This window comes from Podarcis pityusensis, assembly GCF_964106645.2.
Source record: "Podarcis pityusensis genome assembly, chromosome: 12".
Lineage (NCBI taxonomy): Eukaryota > Metazoa > Chordata > Lepidosauria > Squamata > Lacertidae > Podarcis > Podarcis pityusensis.
The window spans coordinates 12,612,650-12,636,608 of record NC_138037.1 but is presented as its reverse complement, the minus strand read 5'-3'; the positions used below and the strand labels follow the sequence as shown (position 1 = coordinate 12,636,608).

At 41.8% G+C, this 23,959-nt stretch overlaps 1 protein-coding gene across 4 annotated transcripts in view; it reads right to left on the bottom strand.

The window, feature by feature from the left end:
- The window catches only part of RBM33 (RNA binding motif protein 33), a 96,223-nt gene that overhangs the window by 45,588 nt on the left and 26,676 nt on the right, over nucleotides 1–23,959 (bottom strand). For all 4 annotated transcript variants that reach the window (XM_080974001.1, XM_080974000.1, XM_080973999.1 and 1 more), the window contains exons 8-14: nucleotides 19,803–20,026; nucleotides 18,775–19,054; nucleotides 17,429–17,487; nucleotides 5,952–6,102; nucleotides 3,816–4,147; nucleotides 2,223–2,555; nucleotides 330–617 (exon numbers count right to left, since the gene is read on the bottom strand). In XM_080974001.1, the coding sequence (XP_080830127.1) occupies nucleotides 330–617; nucleotides 2,223–2,555; nucleotides 3,816–4,147; nucleotides 5,952–6,102; nucleotides 17,429–17,487; nucleotides 18,775–19,054; nucleotides 19,803–20,026 (1,667 nt within the window). The remainder of the gene's footprint in view (nucleotides 1–329; nucleotides 618–2,222; nucleotides 2,556–3,815; nucleotides 4,148–5,951; nucleotides 6,103–17,428; nucleotides 17,488–18,774; nucleotides 19,055–19,802; nucleotides 20,027–23,959) is intronic.

Genomic DNA, 23,959 nt, shown 5'->3' with positions numbered 1-23,959 from the left:
CTTCCCATATACCCCATTCCAAATGGACTTCTCCTTTAGGCTCCATCTTCTCATTCCAGTAAAGCGCACACTTGACTCTCAAGACTGGTGACAGTGAGCTCCAATTCCTGATCATGGCTTACAATAAGAAACTTTTGCTGTAACAGATGTAAGTATAAGTAACAGGTGTGCCTTATGTTTTTCAGCAGATGAGGGAATCACCAACATATAAGTGGATTGTGTGTGCTGGTAAAGGCGTTTCTTCTATCTCTCCAGTTTACTCATCTGTGCCTGTCTGGAAACTAGGATAGATGCAGAAAACTATGTTACATAGATAAACAGAGCCTTACCTCTGGCTCAGATTTGATCTCCACTTTAGGTTGTGCCACTGGAATAACTGCTCTAGGCTTTGTCTCAGTCCTTCCCTGTTGGTTCTTCACACTAGCAACAGGCCTTGCAGTAGGCATGGTACTGGTAATGGGTTTTACTTGAGCAGCAGGTGCTGAGGTTCTTCGGTTGTTAGCAGCCTCGATTGCATGCAAAGGTGCTATCGGCAATTCCCGCAAGTTACTGTTCCTTGGAGCAGGTGACTGGAGTTGCTGATTTGGACGCTTCACCATGTTTTGTGTTGGTGTGTTCTGGAAAAAAAATCAACATTAAAAACCCCCTGATAGCACTGAGTTTTTAAGCATGCAGATTCTGCTGTAGCTTAACTGATAACATATGGAGATTCTGAATCACCTTTCTTTGTGCAGTCATTTCTATAGCAAATGCAGGTCTATAGTCCCCTTTGCCATGCTAATGGTACTAACAGCCTTGGATAAGCTTTGAGGAATGGAATCTTCCAAAGGAAGAGCAGACAAAGCAACAGAACTAACAACTAGTCAGGTGTTATCTTTTTCCCCAGCACAGAATTTTCTGTGGCAGAGAAGGTATCAACCCTGCAGAGGGCCTCAAGAAACACAGGTGAAAACGAACAGAGGGACAAAGCAGTGCTAAGCGGTTTGAAAATTCTTTAGCACAGCAAAGGAAAAAGTCAACCATGGATTGACAAAACTGCAGGATTTGTGACTAGAAGTGAACAAATGTGGCCAACTTCACCTCCAGACACAGCCTTCCTTAAATAATGTTTCTAAGCGCGTGCGCACACACACACACACACACACACACACAGCCAGTCCTACATATCCTTGCCTTCTTTTCTTTCAAAACTTTGCAGGCAAACTACATGGCAAAGTCTCTCCTGAACTGTCATCACTTCTTTGCTGCACTCTCTACTGCCAGTTAACCTGCTCAACATCATCACTGCAGTTTGGAAGCCAATCCTTGTCCCTTTCCTTTCTCACTTTGCCCCCATGTGTCTTAACTTCATTGAAGCATTGGCAGTAGGGCTATTTCTGCTTTCTAGCTATCACTGCTAGTACTAAAGAAGTATCACTCAGTAACACAGGTAGGGCTGCAATGAATCATTTGCCTGCTCACTACTGGAATGTTCAAACTGCGCTCCCTTGGAAGGGGAGAAAGAAAGAACCCTTAACATGGCATTGAGAAAGCTGCCCATGGAAATCTCTTTTCCTCTGTGCTGCTTTGCACAGCCCAATAGTAGTAAGATTACTCGGCCTCTCAAGCTCAAGATAACAATCTCAAGACACTGTCCAAATAAGAGTGTTCTTTTGATACTAAGCAAATACTTAGTAAGCAAGGGGTGGGGTTAATGGGTTGTTGTTTTTATTTTGATTATATATTTTGTGGTTTTATATTCTGATTTTGTTCTGTGAACCGTCTGAGACCTCCGGGTATAGGGCGGTATATAAATTGAATAATAATAATAATAATAATAATGCCAAGGCAGACGAATTTAGCACGGAGGGAGCGTCATAGAGGCCGTGCAAGAGATAAGCCACAACACTAATAGTGTCATACCATACAACAGGGGGATCTAATCTACAGACTTGCAGGTAGCTCTTCAAGAGGTTTGTATTCGCTCTCAAAACACACACACACACACACACACACTCCCCAAGCCTTCTCATTTTTTAAGAAAACTACTAGGGTTTTTGTTATTTTTTATTTCAGGCAACAACTGGGGTTTGCATTCCAGGTTATCACACACATCAGTGGAGTGCACATAAGCCCGCCCCGCCCCCTTCTGGGTCCAAAAACAGCTTGCACATGCACAGTCGTGTGTTCTTTGAACATGCGCAAAACAGGAGTTTTCTGTACTGTATTTAAATGTCACTTACATGCCTGGCCTTTACCAGACCTTGTCGTTGCTGACACTGCATCCGATTGCTGCTCGACTGCTGCTGCTGTGCCTGCATGTGAGGTCTAAACTGGGATGGGGCAACAGAAATCAGAGGCTGGGGGGGCACTGCAAGGAGGTGGTGCTGCTGCTGGTGTGGCTGGTGCTGCTGGTGTGGTTGATGCTGCTGGTGATGCTGCTGGGCTGTTTGTGGATGCTGCTGATGTGACTGCGGATGCTGCTGATGCGGCTGTTGATGCGGCTGTGGGTGGTGCTGTTGCGGCGGCTGTGGATGCTGCTGATGCTGTGGCTGCAAAGGAGGGTGCAAGGGACCCTGCACATTTTAAAGGAAAGCACACATGAGCTGCAAACTCAAAAAAGGCCTGCTCCTAAACATTCAAGCTCTAAGTAGCTAATAGGATTTAACCAGCACTCTGTATATCACAATTACTATAACCAGCAAAGAAAAGGCCTTTATTAATAAGCACACCACCACCCAATTCGAGTCTAAAGTTAAGTTAGGCTAAATTAAAGTGCTGTACTGCACATAAGCATTATGTTTCGGCTGTTCCTTTTAAAAAAATAATAATGAAGAAGTCTAACTGGAGTCTGAACATTTCATACAATTACTAAAGCACAATGGTTAAACTTTAAAGAAAGCTTAATAAGTGAAAGGAATGCACGATACCAGCCATTGTGTATTTATTAGTATCCTCAAATGAAAAACAATAGTACCAGCAGAGGGTGCTCTAACCTTTGTGGTGAGCTAATATGGCTGTTTTCTAGATGCATGCTTAATCTATTCACTGTACAGGAACTTGTTTTTAAACAATAGATTATTTTCATATTTCTTCTGGAATAAATCAATTTAGGAAACCATAGAATATTGAACAAAATGTTGCATTACAAACTTTTCTAATCTCATTAGCTGTGAACAGCCTTGCAAAAATCAAAGCAGTTTAATATCTTCACTTTGAAGCACTATGCCAATACAAAGTTGCCACTAAACCTTGTAATTCAATTAGCACTGGGCACAGGGGGATAAATATGTTTTCATGCTTGGCGCAGCAATAAAAAGGCACATTTAAATTTCATCTATATTTTGTACCATCAATTCAAACATTAAACATTCAACTCTGTGCACAGGAGAACTTCTCAAAGCTTTCCACACTTCCCTGCATAAGCAACAAACGGTTTGAGGCTCTTAAGGAATAGGTAAGATGAAAAAAGTAAGCACCTGCACAAACTCACTTTATTCTTAGGCCCACAGCTAAAAAGATCAAGAGAGAGGAGGGGGTCAACTAAATGTGTTTGTTACATGCTTTAAAAGTCTCTAAAAGAGGGCAAAAGGATACTGCAAAAAAACCTGGACATTAATTTCAAAGCACTCATCAATACAATTACCATACTTTTTGCAGCACTTAGGGGACGGCAGGTCTAGGTTCTGCCCTGCTGATCAAAGTGGTATGAAAAGTGTGCTAGAGTAATAACTTTGGGGCAGCTTTGGAGGCATTGCACTTTTGGGAACTTAGGTTAAAGCTGTCACAATATCTCTAAATGCAGATTCCTAGGAACTTTTGCTTTCGTTTCATACCTGCATGTTGGGCTGCGTGAGAGTTGTCAAAAACGGCTGGCCTGGCACCTGCATGAATGACTGTCTGGGAGGGAGGAAAGGTCGTGCACTTGCTGCTCCAGGCTGGTTGAAGTGAAGGACTCCCACGGGGCCCTGCGGCTGAATGTTTGGCCTCACCATCCTCTCTCTGGGGAACATGTGCTGCTGCCCCTGCTGGTTAAAACCTGGTCCAGGCTGACTGAAAGGGTGCGGGTTTTGGTTGGGAATGGGGTGGGTGCTGTTGAGGAGTGGGGGCGGTAGAGGAGGAGGAGGGCTCCGCTGCTCAAACAAGTGATGGCTGGGAAATCTTGGCTCTGTCAGAAACAAAACGTAGTCATAAAACCAATCTATCCATGGAGCAAACTGAACAGCCTTCCTAGTCCTCACATCCCTGCTTCAGATAACGCTCACATAGGAAGCTGCAATATTAGTTTAAATCAGTGTTCCCCAACCTAGCGCCCTCCAGATGTTTTACAGTACACCTCCTATCAGCCCCAGCCAGCACAGTATACAGCAGAATGGTGGGAACTTGAATCCAAAACATATGGAAGGCACCTGGGTTGGGGAAAGCCAGGTTAGATTATTGGGTCCATCTAACCCAATATTGTCTGCACGACCTGGCAATGGCTTCTCCGGATTACATGAAGAGGTTCCTTTAGCATTATCTGCTCCTTTTTGTTGGATCTGTGCCACCTTCTGCATTCAAAGCATGTGATTTGCCACTAAACGAAGATCCTTTCCTCACAAAACATTCTAGACTGCACATATGTTACAAAGGGGGCGGGGAGAGATACATACTTTTGCTTCTTTCATCACTCTCTAAGAGCCTTAGATACCTGGAGTAGATACCTGGGTTAGAGAGGACCACTAGGTCCCTGTAGTTCAAAACCCTTCTCCAAAAGAAGGAGGAACGCTCTCCCCCCAATCAACCCACAGAATCCAGGTAAGTCCTGCAAGCAGAACTATTCATGTCTTCATGGAAAATCAATAGGGAAAAGACGGTTTCAGTAAGAAGTCCTGTTGCTTAACTGAAAGCAGCCATCAGCAACAACTAACACAATTAAGGGTTGTACAATGAGTTACAATGGAAGAGAAATCCAAGTTGCGTCTGCGGAAGTTTTCACCACTTTTTCAGTTGACACCTTAGAAGTTTTCTTCTTACATATATATTACAATACAGTGGTGCCACGCAAGACGAAGTTAATCCGTTCCGCGAGTCTCTTCGTCTTGCGGTTTTTTCGTCTTGCGAAGCACGGCTATTAGCGGCTATTAACGGCTTAGCGGCTATTAACGGCTTAGCGGCTTTAAGAAAAAGGAAACAAACTCGCAAGAACTCGCAAGACGTTTCGTCTTGCAAGGCAAGCCCATAGGAAAATTCGTCTTGCGGAACGACTCAAAAAACGGAAAACTCTTTCGTCTAGCGAGTTTTTCGTCTTGCGAGGCATTCGTCTTGCGGGGCACCACTGTAATGTATAAGCCAGTAAACATGACTATGTTAAAAATTTACATGAGAGAATCGGATAAGTGATCCTGTGGTACCTAACTGCTAAATCCCAAGCTCCAGATATAGAAGGATTTGCCAGTTTCAACAATGGCCTAGAAGTGACAGATGGGAAAGTGACCGCGTATAAGTGTGACAATGGGAAATAATTAAATAATTCAATTCAAATCCAGAAATGGCAGGAGGAACCTGGAGATTCCTCATGGTTTCCGAGGACACTCTTTCTGGAGCCTGAAGAGGACATTAGTGAAGGCAGAGGATGCCCCAAAGAGATTGGATAAGCAGAGGGAATTTGTTGTTGCTGCTCAGCCTCCCCGCCTATCAGCTGATGTGGGGGGCAGTGCAGCAGTAGCAGCCGCTTTCCTGTGTGTCTTCCAGCCTCCTGCGAGCGCCAGGGCTTCAATTCTAGTTGTGGATATTTTTGGAATACAGTATTTTCTATATGGATTAAAAAGAGCAGCAGAGAGGGTGTTTAAAGGGTGCTTAGAGGGTGCTCCCTACTTTATCCAATTTCACTTTTACACATGGGGGCCCAGAACGTAACCCCCATATAAGTGGGGGGGATGCCTATAGTTAAGACAACAAGCTGCCGCTTCTGATGCTAGACAGGACACTACCTCCCATGAAGAAAGGCTCTCTATCCTGTGGAGGCGGTGGTGGCAGAGGCGGCGGTGGTCCTCTCCACTGATCCTGGAGGGAGAGTCTTGGGGCTTGACTGAAGTTGGTAGGAACAGGTCCAGGGGGATTCTGCTGAAACTCTGGAGGACCCTGAATAATACAAGGGGACACACGGAACACAAATGGAGGTTAAAATAATCCTGAAGCATTTCTTCTATGGCTCATTTATTAGATTAATTTTATTCTTTTATCATCCTTCCTCTCAACTGGGACCCCAAAGCAATGTACAACATCTCTAAAATAGAGTCAGTACAAAATATTACACGAAACCCTATAAAAAACTTCTTACATAGCCTAACTATTGAGAATATTTATTTATTTTATAGGAAAAGATTAAAGTACCTTTCTGTAATCTGTATAAATTGGCAACCCTACTGAGTCATATCTTTCACTGTGGCAGTGAACATTGAACCTAAGCACAATATCTTTACAATGAATTCAAAATGTTTTAATAATCACAGCAGCACCACAGGAATGCCATCTCTTTTCAAGCTTAGTGAAATCCATGCAATTATTGACCTTCTATCCCATTAATCCAAAAGTCTGAATGTCTACTTTAGAAAATGCTCCTGACATTTATCTCTTTAAACCATGCTATTCTTTGCTATCTATTTAGTACAACCTAAGCAACCAAAATGAAGCTACTTTAATTTTCTGGATGTCATAAATTGATTCTCTCCCCGCCCCGCCCCCCATTTCTGAAGTAAAGAAATCATATTTCCAGAATAACAGGGAATCAACATTTCACAAAGCACATAACCCTAAATACTTAAGCATCTGAAGCATTCGTTATAGACAGGAGACAGAAAAATTAACATAGATTTGCCACCCTTGGTTTCAAATAAATGCTTCAGACTGATATTCAGCTATTTCACAATCAGCAAAGGAAGGAGCCATTTAAAATTTAAGCTCAGTAATTGATTTTCCCCCTTTTGATTCTATGAACGAACATGCCATATCATCTACTAAAAAGACAAGGACCATTTATGACACAAACACCCATTAACTAAATTAGTGGGAAGTAATATTATGTTGTCACAATCGCTTCTTACAGCACATCAAACAGTCAAGAGTATTCTCAACTCAGCAGTGTTTTCAGGTAAGCATCTAAAAATCAGTATTACCCACAACCAGTGTGTTTCCTTACTATTACTGTACAGGCTTAAAAACAACAACAAAGACTCCTGGACAAATTTAAGGGCTGCAAGGAATACAGTACAAGTAAATCCAACTTCAACACGCACAAAGTTAGCTGGGGAAATTGTTCTGCATATGTGTAAGAACTGGACTATTAGAATTATAGTGCTTAATTTGTGTGCCAGCTTTTACTCTGGTTCCGCTACATTTCAAGGAGCCATGTTCTAAACTGGATGCTGCTCACATTACAAGCTCGAAGGTGGTGGCATCCCCTGCTCTGAAATCTACACTTCTGTTCCCGTGCTTAGCTGCCCTTTATAAATGTATGCATACAATTGTCCATAAATTAGTCCTGTTAGCCCAACTACAATTTTTCATTTTATGGGGGTTTTGGGGGGGGGGGGGGCTACATTTTTTAATCAACTAAACACAAACCTGTTACAGAAAAACAGGCTTCTACTATCTACACACATACACACTCTCTCATGCGCTAATCATTTATTTACTTGTACCATTAAATCTTCTCCTATCTCTTTCTGAAAACCTGAAGCACAGTATACACCACTAGGAACTCTGCAGCAGACATTAGCTACAGATGTGTTGCATTAATAGGGGGAAAATACAAGTACAGTACAATTCTGTGGACTGTAAAACATTTAAGTAACCTTGGGTCCATGGATATACCATGCACAATTCTACAGTCACAGTTAAGGACACCGACAAATATAATATCAAAATAGCCTACTTCTTTCAGAATCTGAACCAAGGTTCTTGGTAGATATTTAACTGCTAACGTTTTACACTCCTGTTAAATTTAGTAGTCTGAATGCTATTTTTTTGTGCTCAGCAACATATGTACCGCAAATCAAAAGAAAACAAGCATACGGCAAACATAATAAATTCTGATATGCACAGTAGTTTCTCCTTTTTCGTGCCCTCACATAGGCAGTTTCAAAGAGCCACAAGATGCTAAAAGTAACATTCATTTGTAAGCGGATAAAATTGATCTTGATTTTTTATATGGCCTAAATCGTAACACTGCAAGAATGTGCTTTTGGATAATGCATTTTGGGCATTTGCTGCTGTTTGTTTGTGTCTTTTTGTTTTTTTCAAACCCACCAAGTAAACTGAAGAGGGTCATGGCTTTGCAGAATACATATAGTTGTGATCTTAACCAGGGAGAAAGCCAGGTACTCCCCGCACTGCTGCTACCCCACCCCACTCCCATCAAAAGCACAGTCCGGCCGCACAATCCCACAGGTCTGGCTTTCTGGACTAAGAGTTCAAAACATTACATTCAACAGTGTTTGCTACAGGATATTCACTTAGAAAACTTTAGAGCTTGAAGGCTGCAAGCACCTTATGCTCATTTAAACAGTGGCTCATTTCAAAGCATTTGACATTTTATAGTAAAAGGATTTATAGACTTCCACACATTAGTACTTAAAAGGCCTCACTTTACTGCCTTGGGTTCCATAATGGAAAATAGCCAGGATATAAATGTAATGAAATAAGTAAAAGCATAAAAAACGTAAAGGACCCCTGACAGTTAAGTCCAGTCGCGAATGACTCTGGGGTTGCGGCGCTCATCTCGCTTTACTGGCCGAGGGACCCGACGTTTGTCCACAGACAGTTTTTCCGGGTCATGTGGCCAAACCACAGCAGTGCACGGAAACACCATTTATCTTCCCGCCGGAGTGGTACCTATTTATCTACCTGCACTTTGACGTGCTTTCAATCTGCTAGGTTGGCAGGAGCTGGGACCGAGCAACGGGAGCTCACCCCATCGCGGGGATTCGAACCTCTGACCTTTCGATCGGCAAGCCCTAGGCTCAGTGGTTTAGACCACAGCACCACCCACGTCCCAAGTAAAAGCATATACAATCTCAATCATCCTTAAATCGGCCCTGCAAAGTAGGTTAGTTTGTCCCCATACTGTAAGTCGGTCGGCTACAACAAGACATGGTAGATTGCCTAAGGCTATGTAGTGAGTTTATGGCAGAGGCAAAGTTAGCCAGACAAATCAGACCTAGAGCTCAATCTCATAGCCACAAACTGTACATAACAGCTTTCAAACCTGAAGTTGTGAAATTAGGGCTGTCACCTTATTAGTTGATTGGCTGAGGCTTTTAAAATAGATTAAATCTGTTTATGAATGAATCAATAATTTATTACGGAAGGGAAGCACATATTTTAGTTGATACATGTAGTGATCAGAGAAGGCATCATCCCAGAAGAGGCACAAAGAAGAAGTGTGGTTTTTGTATAAACGTGAATTCTTAATACTCCGTGTGTATTGCCCAACTGATCAGAGACAACATTTCAGTCAATCAAAGAGTTTATTGTTGCTTAAGAACTGACTAGAATCTGCAGCCTTGCGTGACATTTAATAATGCCAGCCTTTGCCTATCACTAATTAGGTGTTGCAAGTTATGGCTAACCAATGCCTATAAAAACGATTCATCAAGCATTGTTCAGCCATTCTTCTCTGCATATGTACTTCCATTATGCATCATATCAAAGGCTTAACCAAAATGTTATTGATTACTTTTGCAAAACCTCAATACTAGGTAACTTCTGTCTACAGTTTGTTATAGAGATCTGAATGGCTCATTGAGCATGACTTCCACATACGCAGGCAATCCTACTTTCTGAAAGAACATGAGATAAGGTTACCCTAATCCTGTCAAAGAATTACACTATTTTGCTTTCCTTTTTATCCTCTCAAATATCCCCCCTAGTTAAGAAATTAACATTCTCTCTCATACAATTCTTACAGAAATTGTACTTTTACTTTTCGGCATCTCTTGTTAATTACATGATGTTATCTGTTATAATCTATTCATGAACCACAGATAACTTTGGCTACCAATAAAAGAGAAAACTTAGCATAAATTGCTTAGCACAAAGTTAATCTTATAAAGCAAGGCATAAAGAGGATCTAACAGCTATTATATGACTTATCAGCTTTCCTAAAAGGGTCACTCTATACTTTTTTTCAAAGAGACTAATTAAATACCTTAACAATGTCATTGAAACTTCACGAATCTTTCAATAAATTACACCCTGTCTCTACAACATGTTTTCATTTATTAATCTCACTTAACATGCAAAGAGGCTAGAAGAATTCCACTGACACCAAAGTAGGGATACTCTGTTAATTCTTATTAAAAATTGTATAAATGTAAAGAATCAGTGACTATAACCTATGACATGATTAAAACTATAGCCATCTGTCACAAAATGTTAATCCTCTTACTTTAGCATCCACTGGACTTTGGCTTTTCTTGGGTAAATGACCTTAGTTCAATTCAATCACCACAGGGTAAGATGCGCACAGAAATGTAACATGCAGATCCTTTCAACGTAAGATTGGCTCCACAGCCATCATGTTCTCAGCAAACCACCATGCTCAAATGCATGGTGGCTTTGGGCTTCATCATAAGCTTAATTTTTTTTCATTTGACTGAGTTCTGCACCAATTAGATGCATACGAAAAGGAAGCAGGGTCCAGTCTCTGGTTCTTATACCCAATGGTGACTTACTGTATGTGGAAGAAGTATTTTAAAGTAGGTGAAATTCTAGATTGCTTTTTGGGATGACAAGCATTCCCATTTCTGGAGGGGAAATGACTAAAACCATTTGGAGCATGGAGTCACTAATATTTAGATGAATTTGAGCTCTGTCTCTCCACACAAACTGAATCAGGGGAGGTTGTACAAGTGCTGGAATCTGGAGGCAGTGATGCGCTGGAGAAAGCCTAATAAGCTGAGGCTGAATCCTAACAAGACTGTGGGTAAGATGGCTTTGGGGTTTTAGAATTAAACAGCAGCCAGTTTTGGATGGGGTAGTTCTCCCCATAAAATGACATGTGTGTAGTCTGTGTGTATTCCTAGATCCTAAGTTGTTACTGGAGACACAGGGTTGCCTCAGTGGCAAGGAGTGGCAATGCCCAGCTCTGGCTGGTTAGCCAACTCAGGTCATTCTTTAACCAGGATAATCTAGGTACAGTAGTTCCCAGCTGGAGCACTGCAATGGGGTCTATTGCAATGGGGTCTATGTGAGAAGCTGCAGCTGATGCAGAATGCTGCTGCCCATTTGTTACCTGGAGCAGTAAAATGGGAACGCATTACACTAATCCTGAGCGCACTGCAGTGTTGGTACTAATGCACAAAGCTTAGGACCTGAAGAAGTGCCTTTTCTAGTACTAGTCAGCTTGGGTCTTGAGATCTGCTCAGATGGCCCTGCTTATGGTAGCCTTCATGAGTATGGCCTGTGAGGGAAGAGACTCCATCAGGCAAGGCCTCCTTCCACCTGCCTTGCTCCACCCTCTAGTCTCTGATTCTCAATTTGTATAGTATTATTTTATGTGCTGTGGCTTGCCGTTGTTTTATTGATTATAGTTTAGAAATTATTTACTGTAACTGTTGAGTGGATTTCTGTTTAACTTTTATATGTTGTTATTATTATTTAATACTATTCTAATGATTGTTGAATGTTACTTTTTGATGTAGGTTGCCTATTTTAAGTTTTATTATCACATTTTTGTATCGCATTAGATTGTTATAAAATGTACATTTTTTGTTTCTTCAGCTTGTAAACCCTCTTGAGTATTGTAAGATAGAAAGATGGTATACAAATTTAAAAAAACAAAAAACTATATGGCCCAGGGGGAAACTACATGAAGCTAGGCCTCCCGCAATGGCTAGTTGTCCCCAATATTGTTTTACTTCTGTGAGAGTTTAAGACCTGTTTTTGCAAGCCTCTGGAGTATAGTATGAGAGGCCCTACTGTATATTACTGTTATACGATACTGTACATTGTATTTTATTGTAGATTTGTGCTTTTAACCTGGAGGAGGTGAGTATAAGGAGGTTTAAAAACTGGAACTGGCTATAACTTTTAAAATTATTACAATGCAATAACAAATGAAGAATTAACGCTTCAGCTATGAATTTTAAAGAAATGTTTCTGAAGTTGGGCACTTCTTTGTGTTGCGTTAAAGGAATACTGTTAGCCATTCTGGGCTCATGTGATAGGAAGAAATAAAATATTAATACCAGCACACATTTTTGCTGGAACTGTGCATCTGGGGAAATGGAAAGATTATATATTAGACCTCAATAGAATTTGAAACCAGGGTTTTTTGGATGGTGGAAGGGAACAAGAGAACAAAAATATACGTCTATCCAGAATTCACCAAGCACAATGATGTGCCTCTTCTTTTGTTGCCAGCACTTCTTACTCATAAGGTATACTGCTTCCAAATATGGAGGCTCTCAGGGCAAATATCCACTAAAAGATATCCTACATAAATCTGTATTCTTTTTTAAAGGCATCTTATGGTAATAATAGTGGTAGTAGCAGTAGTAGTGGTGGTGGTAATGTTTCCTGTTTCACTGTACAAGAAATTTGTACATGAATCATTACCCTTAGTAGTTTAGGGTCCAGCACTGTTCCTGCTTAAATTCTATTTAAAACACACACACACACACACACACACACACACACACACTCCTATCCACAAGCTAAACATGCCTGTTCCCAACATCCTATTCCATACTGAACTACATGTTTCCTCAGATCATTAGCAAACATTCCTGCATACTGAAAGCAAAGATCCCCCCCCCCCCGCGAAAAAATGCATGGTATATTACGGGATCTTGATCATCAGGGACCCCTAATATATTCCTGGGGAGGTTTATAATCCACCCCCAGCTCCTGACTATTTTAGACGCACTGTAGATTGAAGGGCAAAAGTGAGGTCACATTTATTTCAACACTTCTGTAGCATAGCGCTTTTGTGAATTCTGATGTTCTGGGATTTGTTTTTGTGTGTGTTTGTAACGGTTGCATCTGTCACGTGAAAGAGTGGACAACTGTTAATTCAGCTTCATTTTACCGTTTGTAAGATCATGTGGAAAAAACACAACAAGGGAAAGGGTTGCTTCATTTTTAGAAGTCTTCTTTGCCGCTCTTGTTTAATAGCTGTTACCATCATATTTAGCTTCTGCTGCTCCTCCTGCAGATGGGAATTCACTGATATGATTAAATTTGATGGTATGATAATGTATGGTAATAGTGATTAATCAGAAGCCCACTAGCAAATGGAGGGTGTTTGTTATTATGTCACCTGCATTTTAAATTGCATTTTCCCTCTGCCAGCCTGACACTGTTTGACAGCGTATAGAGTGGGGGGGGGGGGTGTTTGGAAATCTTGCACTACATCTGCTTGCTACTACTTATAGATTTGATAAGAGAAAACACTCATCACTCTGTCACTATTGTAAGTGTTGCAATTATAGGGCTGCGCGGACGAGTTGTGAAAATGGCAAGTCCTCATAAGGAAAGCTTGCCAGTAGATGCTGAGGAAGCTCAGTTGCACATCTGTAGGGGCTATAATAGGAGAGAAATGTAATTTGATTCAGCAGTCTCATTCAAACATGATTTGCATGAAATGCTGTATAAAGCTCTATCCAAGAAATGTCAATCATGACCACCTGATACCTTGTATCATGTTAAAAAGAAAACAAAATGCTTTCCAGACTATGTGGGATTCGCCACCGCTGCTGCACAGTAATAGAGTGAAAATTTCATTTACTGCTGCTCTTCTAACAGCACCGCCATAGCAAAAGCACAATCATTGCTGCAGTAGCGCAGAAGGGGGGTTCCCCCCCCATGCCATTTGATATCTAACGTCTAAACAAGTATTATTTCTACAATCACGTAATCCGTAATCTCTCAAATGCTCAAAATAATGTCAGTCACAAGACACTCTTGAAAATGTACTTATTATAAAGGCCCATTCACAAATTATATTTTATTGGAACATCTGTATGTGTAAAACAGCACCCCCCCCCATCCTGTATTCTCCAGGTGTTTTGTACTACAACTCTCATCCACCCCAGTCAACACAGCTGCATACTGAGCCAAATACAGGCTTGGCTCTTGGCTTCCATAATGTGTGGAAAAGGTTCTTAGACAACTGAAAAAGCAAGCCCCTCAACTACTAGAATGAATGATTTATTAATTCTGTGGTCTTTCCCAAGAGGAATTTATCTTGATCAACCATTTCTAAAGGGGCTAGGGAGGAACATACTGCTAGTCATTTTGGATAAGGTCAAGAACTTCTTCTTTTATTATACTACAAGAATTAAAGGTGACATAGAAGAAAAAACCCTAATTTAAACAACTATGTAAACATATGCTCATATGATGTAATGAAGAGACACGTATGTGGCACTGGGAATGCAAACGTGTAAAAAACAAAACAATATTGAAATATGAACAATTTATATGATTTCTTTGAGATGCAGTAATTTGGGCTGTCTAAAATTTTCTAAATGCACTGAAAGCGGTTAGTGTCAGAACTGTGCTCATGGGGTTTGAAAGAAAGTTCTACCAGTCTGAAGGCAAACACACTTCCAAGTCACTATGGCATGTTATCCAAAATTAACAGATCATTGTTATGGACCCAATTCAGGAGATCATCTAAGCTGCAGAAGAAATCCTCTAAGCTATGTCCTGAGGCTCCCTTTCTGTGGAATGAAGAAGGAAAGCTTCTACTCTCATTTTTGAAGAACTGCAATTCTGCATTATGTATGAATTCAGGGAGCTGTTATTTATTCTAACGAAAGTCGGTCCGCAAACCGGGTGGGACGGGACTACAATTTCATGAGAGAAACATGGAATCCTGACTTCCAAACTAGTAAGCTATTTGCTATTAGAATTCAATCCATAATTGACTGGCTACAGAAAGGCAGGACTTTTTTTCTACTTTTCTTCAGTTTAGGCTCAGTAATGATGCTGCTTTACTCCTCCCTCTCCCCTCAACTTCTGGCAGCAGTGCATGGCAGGAATAGCAAAATGGCAGCCCACAGATTAAGGCTGGCCTCTCAAGCACCTTCTGGCCTCCCAAGGACCTACCAAATGTGTGATTAAACAACACATTCTACTAGTTTTACAATGTCACCTGCAATCTGGAAAAACAAAAATCACCATACCACCAGCCTGACGTTTCAGGAGATCTTTCAGGAACTACATTCGTTCCGCAGCACTTGTTTCCTCTCAGTAACATCACATCAGCAAAGCTCATGTGCTCTGCATCTGAATACCCTACAAGGCAATGCCAACTCAATTATAGAACTGGATCGTCCATGGGTCACTGTTTGCACCTCTGAACAAAATACGAGCAGCAACCGAGAATATGGACTAGTCATCCTTGGTCCCCCGCAATAATTTATTCTATAGGCATTATGCAGTTCATCTAATAATGGCTACACATATATTATACTCATTTTTTAAAAAAAAACTTTCAAGTTTTGGTGACTGGCATTAGCTACAACTTGAGTGTTTTTCAGAATGAAATGTGACTGATGCGTAACAGCTATCAAGTTCCTATTTCAAATGAGCAGTTGCTCTATGAAAACCTTGCTTAGTTTGGTTAAAAGTAAGGCTGTCTCATTCCTAATATGCATCCATTTTCTGTAAAACTAGACAAATGAAAATACTTCAGCCACATGATTCAAAGCATTTTTGGAATCATGTAATACAGATTTATGCAGTAATTGCAATGACTATTAGTAATCCTTCACAGAAAAAACAGACACAGTAATTGATTATGTAAGGAAAAATAATCATCCTATTAAAAGACCATGGATGGTACAAATCCACTCTCACATTTTGAGGCGTACATTTTCTACTTGCAACTATTTTTTTGTCTTAGAATCTACGGTGAAGCAGACAGGCTGTGTGTATATTAACAATTACCGTATTTTTCGCCCTATAGGACGCACCGTCCCATAAGGCGCACCTAGTTTTTTGGGGGGGAAATAAAGGGAAAAAAATTATTTCCCCCCCCAGGCGCGGGGCTGGGGCGGGGGAAGCCCGAGCTTCCCCCGACCCCAGCCCCCAAACAGGCAGCTCTCTGCAAGCCGTGGGAGCCCAGTGCTGGCTCCCGCTGCTTGCAGAGAGGTCCGCGAAGCCTGGACGCGCTGAGCTCAGCGCGCGCAGGCTTCAGCATGCAGGCACCTCTCCGCAAGCAGTGGGAGGGCTCCCGCTGCTTGCGGAGAGGTCCACAAAGCCTGGACGCGCTGAGCTCAGCGCACGCAGGCTTCAGCATGCAGGCAACTCTCCGCAAGCAGCAGGAGCGCTCCCGCTGCTTGCGGAGAGGTCCGCGAAGCCTGGACGCGCTGAGCTCAGCGAGCGCAGGCTTCAGCATGCAGGCAACTCTCCGAAAGCAGTGGGAGTCCACAGTCTGGAAACAATACCCATCTGGGAATTTAAGAGCATGGCGTCAACATTACACAACTGACACCCAGCAAGATGCCTCCCTACCATCATAACCAGGAAAAATTGTGCAAATGAAGTACAGGAGGCAGGGATGTACAGGGCGAGTCAATAAACTGACTTCCTGGAATTATGCAAATGGCTGGTTCTTGGATCCATTAATTAGTAGCCAGTCAGTTCAGGATGGAGTAGCAGTCCCCATGAAAGAAGAGGTGTGCAGTCTAGGGAAACTCCAAGATACCAAGCCATCACTGGAGGCCCAAGTGGTCACAGTGGTGAGGAGTGCCTATGTCCAGCTTCAGCTACTGCACTACCTTCAAACATTCTTGGATAAGGACAACATTGATACTATAGCCCACATTATTCAGTAATCCAAACTGGTTGGATTATCAATGTGCTCTACATGGGGATATCCCTGAAGATGGCAAGGACTGGCAAAGTGGGATTATATGACATAGATCCTGAGAAGAAGAACTAATATCAGAGAAGTAAATCAATCAAGGAGAAAGAGAAAGTGTATTTTAGAAGCCAAAAATCACAAAAGGGTGTAGAATTAGCCAGTGTCAACTCAACATCTGCTATTAAATGCTTAAAATAAGTACAAAACTAGTACAGATCTTTATATTTTCCAAGCACAACACATTTTGAGTATGACCTTTTTATTAAATTAGCATTCCTCCTATTTATATTGAAAAGACTGTAATGAACAGGGAAGTCATTTTTTTAAAAAAATCATTGCACTTTTCTATTTTAACAATCCCCATTGGAGAGAGTGGCTCAACAATTTTACAATTAAACAAAATTAATTCTGCTCTCAGAAATTCATTGATCTTAAGCTTCTAACAAACATTTTCTACTGCACAGATCATTGTCAATATTTACAAAACCTTAAAATTATATTTCACTGGCACCGCTTTTATTTGCCATATTAATATTTCTTTGCAAATGTATGCTTATCCATATCAGAGAAGAAAAAACAGCTGCTACTCACAGGAAATCTCTGGGGTCCTACAGCAGGTCTTGGCTGGTTTGGGACTGGCAGCAAGGGCACTAAAAACAAGGAGCACACCTTTTAAATCAATTTGTTTTAGCCAAGACTCTAGGCCATTTTTATAAGCAGCCATATTCATAGGCAGCTGCTTCCCTGTGCTTCCAAATAGCTGCAGGCAGAAAAAATTTACTAAGAGCATTCAACAGGGCAATTGGGATTCAGCTAGCAAAGGCAACACACGAATTTTGTACAATTAAACAATATATATGTGAATGAATGATCAATTATAAAGTTAACTTGTCATGTTGGTTCTGAAGTAGGTGTTACCCAATGACTGGACTTAAAAGATCATAAATAAAACAAATTGGTACCACTTCCAAGTATCAGGTACAGTCATATCTCTGGTTGCAAACGGGATCCGTGCGGAAGGCACGTTCGCAACACACAGCGTTCACAGCCTGAAGCACCGCGTCTGTGCACGCGTGTGACGCAATTCAGTGCTTCTGCGCGTGACGTCATTTTGTACTTCTGCACATGCACGAGCGCTGAAACCCGGAAGTAACCCGTTCCAGTACTTCCGGGTTGGGCGCGGTCCGCAACCTGAAAACGCACAATCCGCAGCGTTCATAACCCAAGGTATGACTGTATTCAAAGAATCTAGATGATTTTGTAGTTCAAATACTGGAATGAATGGAAGGAGCGAAGCATGCTGAAATTTTAAAGTCAGCATTCAATACACACACACTTGCTGGACTTGCCTGAATGAAAAATGTTTTGATGGAAATGTTCTCTATATGCTGGCAGTAAACGCCAAGGCAGTACAGTTGTACCCTGGATCTCGAATGCCTCGGCTCCCGAACAAATCGGCTCCCAAACGATTGAAACCCAGAAGTGAGTGTTCCAATCTTCGAATGTTCTTTTGGAAGTCGAACATCCGATGGGGCCTCTGATTGGCTGCAGGAGCTTCCTTCCTGCAGCCAGTAAGAAGCCGCGCTTTGGTTTTGGAAGTCGATCGAACTTCAAGAATGGATTCCAATCAACTTTCAAGGTACGACTGTATATATATGACGGAATAGACCCCTTTCCCCTACTTCAGCAATACCCCATCCCTTTCATACAAGCACACCTCTGCATAAATGAAGGCAGTAAAACAGCAGTACATGCAGAATAATCACAGATTTTTACTCTGTGAACCACCCTGAGACCCCCGGGTATAGGGCAGTATATAAATTATCATCATCATCATCATCATCACCACATGTGAATTGTACTTATAGAACTGGAGGGGGCTGCTCCAGGACAAAATTATAGGCTGTTTATAGTGTTGCTTTCTGACAAAATCTCACCTTGTACAGGCGTTACTACAGTTCCTTTGAAGTGTGGGTTTATATGTATGTTTTTTGGCTGCTGAGATGTCACTGGAGGAGGATTCATCAGCATTCTTGGTGCTTCTAGCTGGGGTGGCATATGCATCCCTTGAGGCGGAGGTGGTGTATGAAGCTGAGGGGGAATGGGTAACAGACCCTGCAACTGTTGTTGCTGCTGCTGTTGTTGTTGCTGCTGCTGCTGCTGCTGGAAGAGATTCCTAATGGGCTGCTGATGACGAAATATCCTTTCCGAATGTGTCTAAAAAGAAAACACAGAAAATCACATTTGCTCGAAATTGTAATCACCTTTAAAAAATTATTAAAAAAAGCACAAGAGGCATCCCCTGAGACTACTGACTACACTCCTGGAAGTTTGATATCCACAGGCTTATGAGCCATGATAGCTAAATGGAAACTCCATGTACACAGAAAGCCCAATGTGTGGGGAGGGAGAGGCACCAGCAACAGACAAGCCATTGCCATCAAGCTCTACTTAGCAGCTTCTCAGAAAGTGGAGGCTTTCAGCATCATGATTATAGTAGCTACCAGTCCCATTACTTTACGTTCTCCCACCAGAATGTTCTCCCACTTAGAATGCTACTACTGCAAACTTACCCAGCCTCGTATCTACTCTTGATATAAAAGCTACAGCAGCTTTCTGCCCTACATGGGAGCCTCACTGGAAACTCAGCGAAGTTAAAAACAGTTTCTGACATTGGTCCTTGGCTACTCCTAAAATAGCCCCCCTCCACAAGAACTTAGGGCACAGGATCTCTCAGAAACCTCAGGATGGGGCAGTGGAGGAACCATGCTCATGTATATGCTCTGCCAACAGTGGCTTGGACTTGTGTAAGGGCAGGCACAAACGAAAGTGCTCACATTCCCATCAATAAATGAACTATTGAATTCAACCTTGAGCAGCTTAATGCAGTCAGTGTTTTCAACAATTTTGCTTAAATAACTAAAATTCACCAACCCTGACCACCATAATCATTGCGTTTGGATACCGTAACAGATGTCTGGGTCGATAGCAACGCAGGCCTGTGATCCTTCATTCTTCCCCTTTCATTGTTGTCTCTTCTTTGTTCTCCCATCCCACGACACATTAAAGGCCCTCCTCTCCTTCCTCCTCCTCCTCCTCCTCCTCTTCTTGAGCCATAACGACCCTGCTTCATTTGCCTTTCCCTCTCTTCAAATTCAAATAACGCTGCTTTGGCTTCTGCAGAAAGTTCTACCAGATGAAAGAAGGGGGCGCTTTTAGATATTTACCAGGAGGATTAAAAGGACTAATGAAGTAATAAAAAATTTTCCCTGCAGCCACAACAAAATTGCACAGCCACCCATCACCCTGATTATAGGGCACACATATTATTTTTACCAGATCTTTTTAATTTGCAAATAGAAATGCATCCTTGCATTTATCGAGAAAGAAATGTTTTATTCTTCCAAGAGTGGCTTACAGCTATTGAATTTCTTAAAGCAGCTTTCCACCAACATCTCAAATCAGATTGCAACTAAATTTGTTTTTTGGAATATAAGCACTTGTGTGTCAGTTTGTTGCTCTTTCAAGATCCATCTGTGAAACTGTTTTTATTTTTCCTGTCTCTCACAATAACCTTAATGTGGCATACTATAGATAGCAGAGGTTGTACAGTTATTATCTGATCAGATTTAATTAAACATATCAATAACAGGTGTGCTTTAAGTAATATGGAAACAACAGATTTCCAGAACAGGTTGGAAAATGTGTATAAATAAAATGCATCAAGATGTATAGTTGAAATGGATCTTATAACTGATTCCACGGCAACTTCCTGGATCAACATCAGTAACCACCACCTCTATTTCTTTAGATTTAGATATCACTACAAGGTTTCCCTTCCAGTTGAAGCAAATCTCAATAAATTCAATCAGAACTGCCTTAGCAGAAAGTCAAGCATTTGCTTTTCTTCATTTTCCCCGGGCAAAAGGGTTGTGGGAAGACCAAATGCATGCCTTTAAGATGCAAATCTCTGCAAACAGTTTTAAATAACACACAAAATGTGTTTTACACACATAGCATAACCATAGTATGCTTCCATTTTAGTTCCCAGATGTTGAAAGCAGCCCTATACATGGTCTGCAGGACATCTCCAGCAGAAAGGAGCTCTACAACTGTATAGAGAAACAATTTCTCTGGTTCCTCGGCAGAAGCTAGAAGAAAGGTCAAACATCTAATCCGCAATAGATGGTAGAGGACAAACCTGAGCCTCAAGCTGTGGACATGATTTGATAGAACTAACACAGCTCCCTTGCTTGCCTGCAATTTCTTGTTGCTTATGGCTGCCTGACAAGTGTTTATATGGCCTGAAGGAAAGTGAGGCCACCGCCTTGCTGAAGGTCTGGGTCTGGCCAGTGTCTGGATGGGGGAACTACACATAAAGCTTGATGGATTCCATTACAGACAAAAGGCAGGATATAAATGTAAGAAAATTAATTAAATGCAAGGCTTTGCTAGTGCTATTTGAGCAAGTTAAATGCCTCAGTTTTACCACCACGGAGGAAAATACTTTTCCCTTCATTCGAGGAAAAAAATAATTCAACTTACTTCAAGCATGCCTTTTTCTATAATCACAATAAAGGTTCCATTACATAGCAGCCTGCAATGGAGCTCACGGCTTAATTTTTAATTTCATTTTGAATTTGTTACTTAAGGCAACAGATTCAGAAATATATTTGGGGCTGTTAAATAAAGCAAAGCCTGGGCAATACTAATGCCCAGTTTCTAAACTCTCGCTGCTCATTCCAACACACACACAAACAAATGCTTAGAGGTTTTCTATTAAGTAAGCAGTATATTAATTTTGTTAAATGCATATAAATAAAAATGGAGTTTGGCTATGGAACTCACAACTCTGTACTTCTCATACCTGAAAGCTTTTCCCTTTCGTTTTTTGTAGGAGGAAGGGGGCTTGACACCACAATTAATTGCTTCGTGAAACCTTACTTTATGCAACCAAACTGAAGGAATCTGGTATTTACAACTGTGCTGTACAAGCACACTGACAACCTTGTTATGCAGTTCTATTACTTTTGTCTTTTGTATTTTACAGCCTTGATAAAGGAGCACAAAATGCTCGAAATGACACTCTCGACTCTGATCTGATCCTGTCCCACAGAATCAGAAAAGTATGTTTTCCAGTTTTAAGAGCAAGAAGGGTGTGCAGTTGAGTGCATAGCTCCGTTGCACTTGCTACATAGCATACCTCCTCATCAAGCACTTCTCTCCCAATCAAGCTCACTTCCAACATCAGAGCACAGCTTAGAAAAGTGCCTGGGGAGACAGACTGCAGGGAGCCAGGCCACAAACTGAGAAGGGGACGACACCCCCTGTAAACTAAAACTGGAAATGTGTGTGACTGCAGTAGCTTCACAGCCCTCAGATCCATACAGTTGGATTTATGTCCTTCCCAATCCCAAGAAACGCAGGCATACTACAATACAGCCCTATTCATTTATTTCAAAATAGTATGTGGGGGTGTGGACAATAAGGATGCCCCAGCTGGTAGGGAAAAAAACAGAAAACCTGCTCTCGTATGAGATCTTCATATCTCAGAAGGACTGCCCAGCTTCCCAGCTCCACCAAAATGATTCTGATTAGAGGTCTCCCTCGGGAGGTTGTGGACTCTCCTTTTTTGGAGGTTTTTTTAACAGAGGTTGGATGGCCAACTGAGATTCTTGCATTGCAGAGGGGTGGACTAGATGATCCTCCTGGTTCCTCTATGATTCTATGAGGAATGTTCAGGAGCAGTCCACATGTGCTAACACATCTCTGCTAGGGCAAGGAAGCAATTGCTTCAGGGATGTAATGAAAGCCAGCTTCCCCCCACCCCACCCCGCTCCAAAAAAAGAACCAGCTGGGGAGGAGGGAGAAAATGGGCTCTTACTCCCCTCCAGTCAAGAGTTTTTGTTTTGTTCTGTGTTTGTTTTTTTACACAAGATGGAGAGAGGGGAGAAATCATTTCCCCAATAATCCTTTATCCTCTGCCTTCCACCCATAATTCCTTATTCCTATTGGTGCCATTCTCAACTGATATATACAAGTTTGACCATGGGTATTCATTCATTAGAAGCCTTTATATTCAGCTTCTCCTGCACTTGGGGTATCTCACACCTTTGAAAGCAGGTATCTATAAAACAGAGGAAACATCCATCAACAGCAGGCATGGGCAAACTCAGCCCTCCAGATGTTTTGGGACTACAACACCCATCATCCCTAGCTAACAGGACCAGTGATCAGGGATGGTGGGAATTGTAGTCCCAAAACACCTGGAGGGCCGAGTTTGCCTATGCCTGATCAACAGCGTATCAGACATCCCTGTCCCAAGGTTCTGCTCCATGCTTTGCTTCCTGGTGGAAGATGGAGCATGAAGAAGAATACCGGATGTAGATCTTAACTGGATTGGATCACATATGAGAAGTGGTATAAGACAAAGCTCTGTACCTAACATGAAAGAATACCCTTGAAAGGAATTGTTGAATTACTGAGAAATCTGACACCTTCACATGTGCAACGAGAAGGGATCCAGAGGCCTTTATGTGATCCACTGCATGAGGACTTTTCAGCTGCCATTCCCACTTCAGAGCCCATATGCTCTCATAAGAACCTAAGAGGAGCCTGTTGGATCAAGCATCCTGTTCTCACAGTGACCAACCAGATGCCTGTGGGAAGCCTGAAAGCAGGACCTGAGTTCTCCCCACCTGTGATTTCCAGGAACCGGCATTCAGAGTCATGATGCCTCCAACAGTGGAGGTGAAACACAGCCGTCATAGCTCATATTGTACATGAATTAGTCTAATCCTCTTTTAAAGCTATCCAAGTTGATGGCCACCACTACTTCTTGGGGGAGTGAATTCCAGAGCTGTGTACTGTATGAAGCACTTTCTTTTGTCTATCCTGAACCTTCTAATATATAGTTTCATTGGATGTCGACAAATTATAGCATTAAGACTTTTTTAGAAATCTGAGGATCAGGGAACACTCCATAGCAGTGCTCCAAGTAGCTACTACTAGGAGGGGGCAGGATCAGTAACACACACCCCCATGCACTCTTTGGGCCATAGTTCCCAAAACACTATTTTATATGCAATACAATATGATCTACTCTCCTGAAAACTCTTTCAA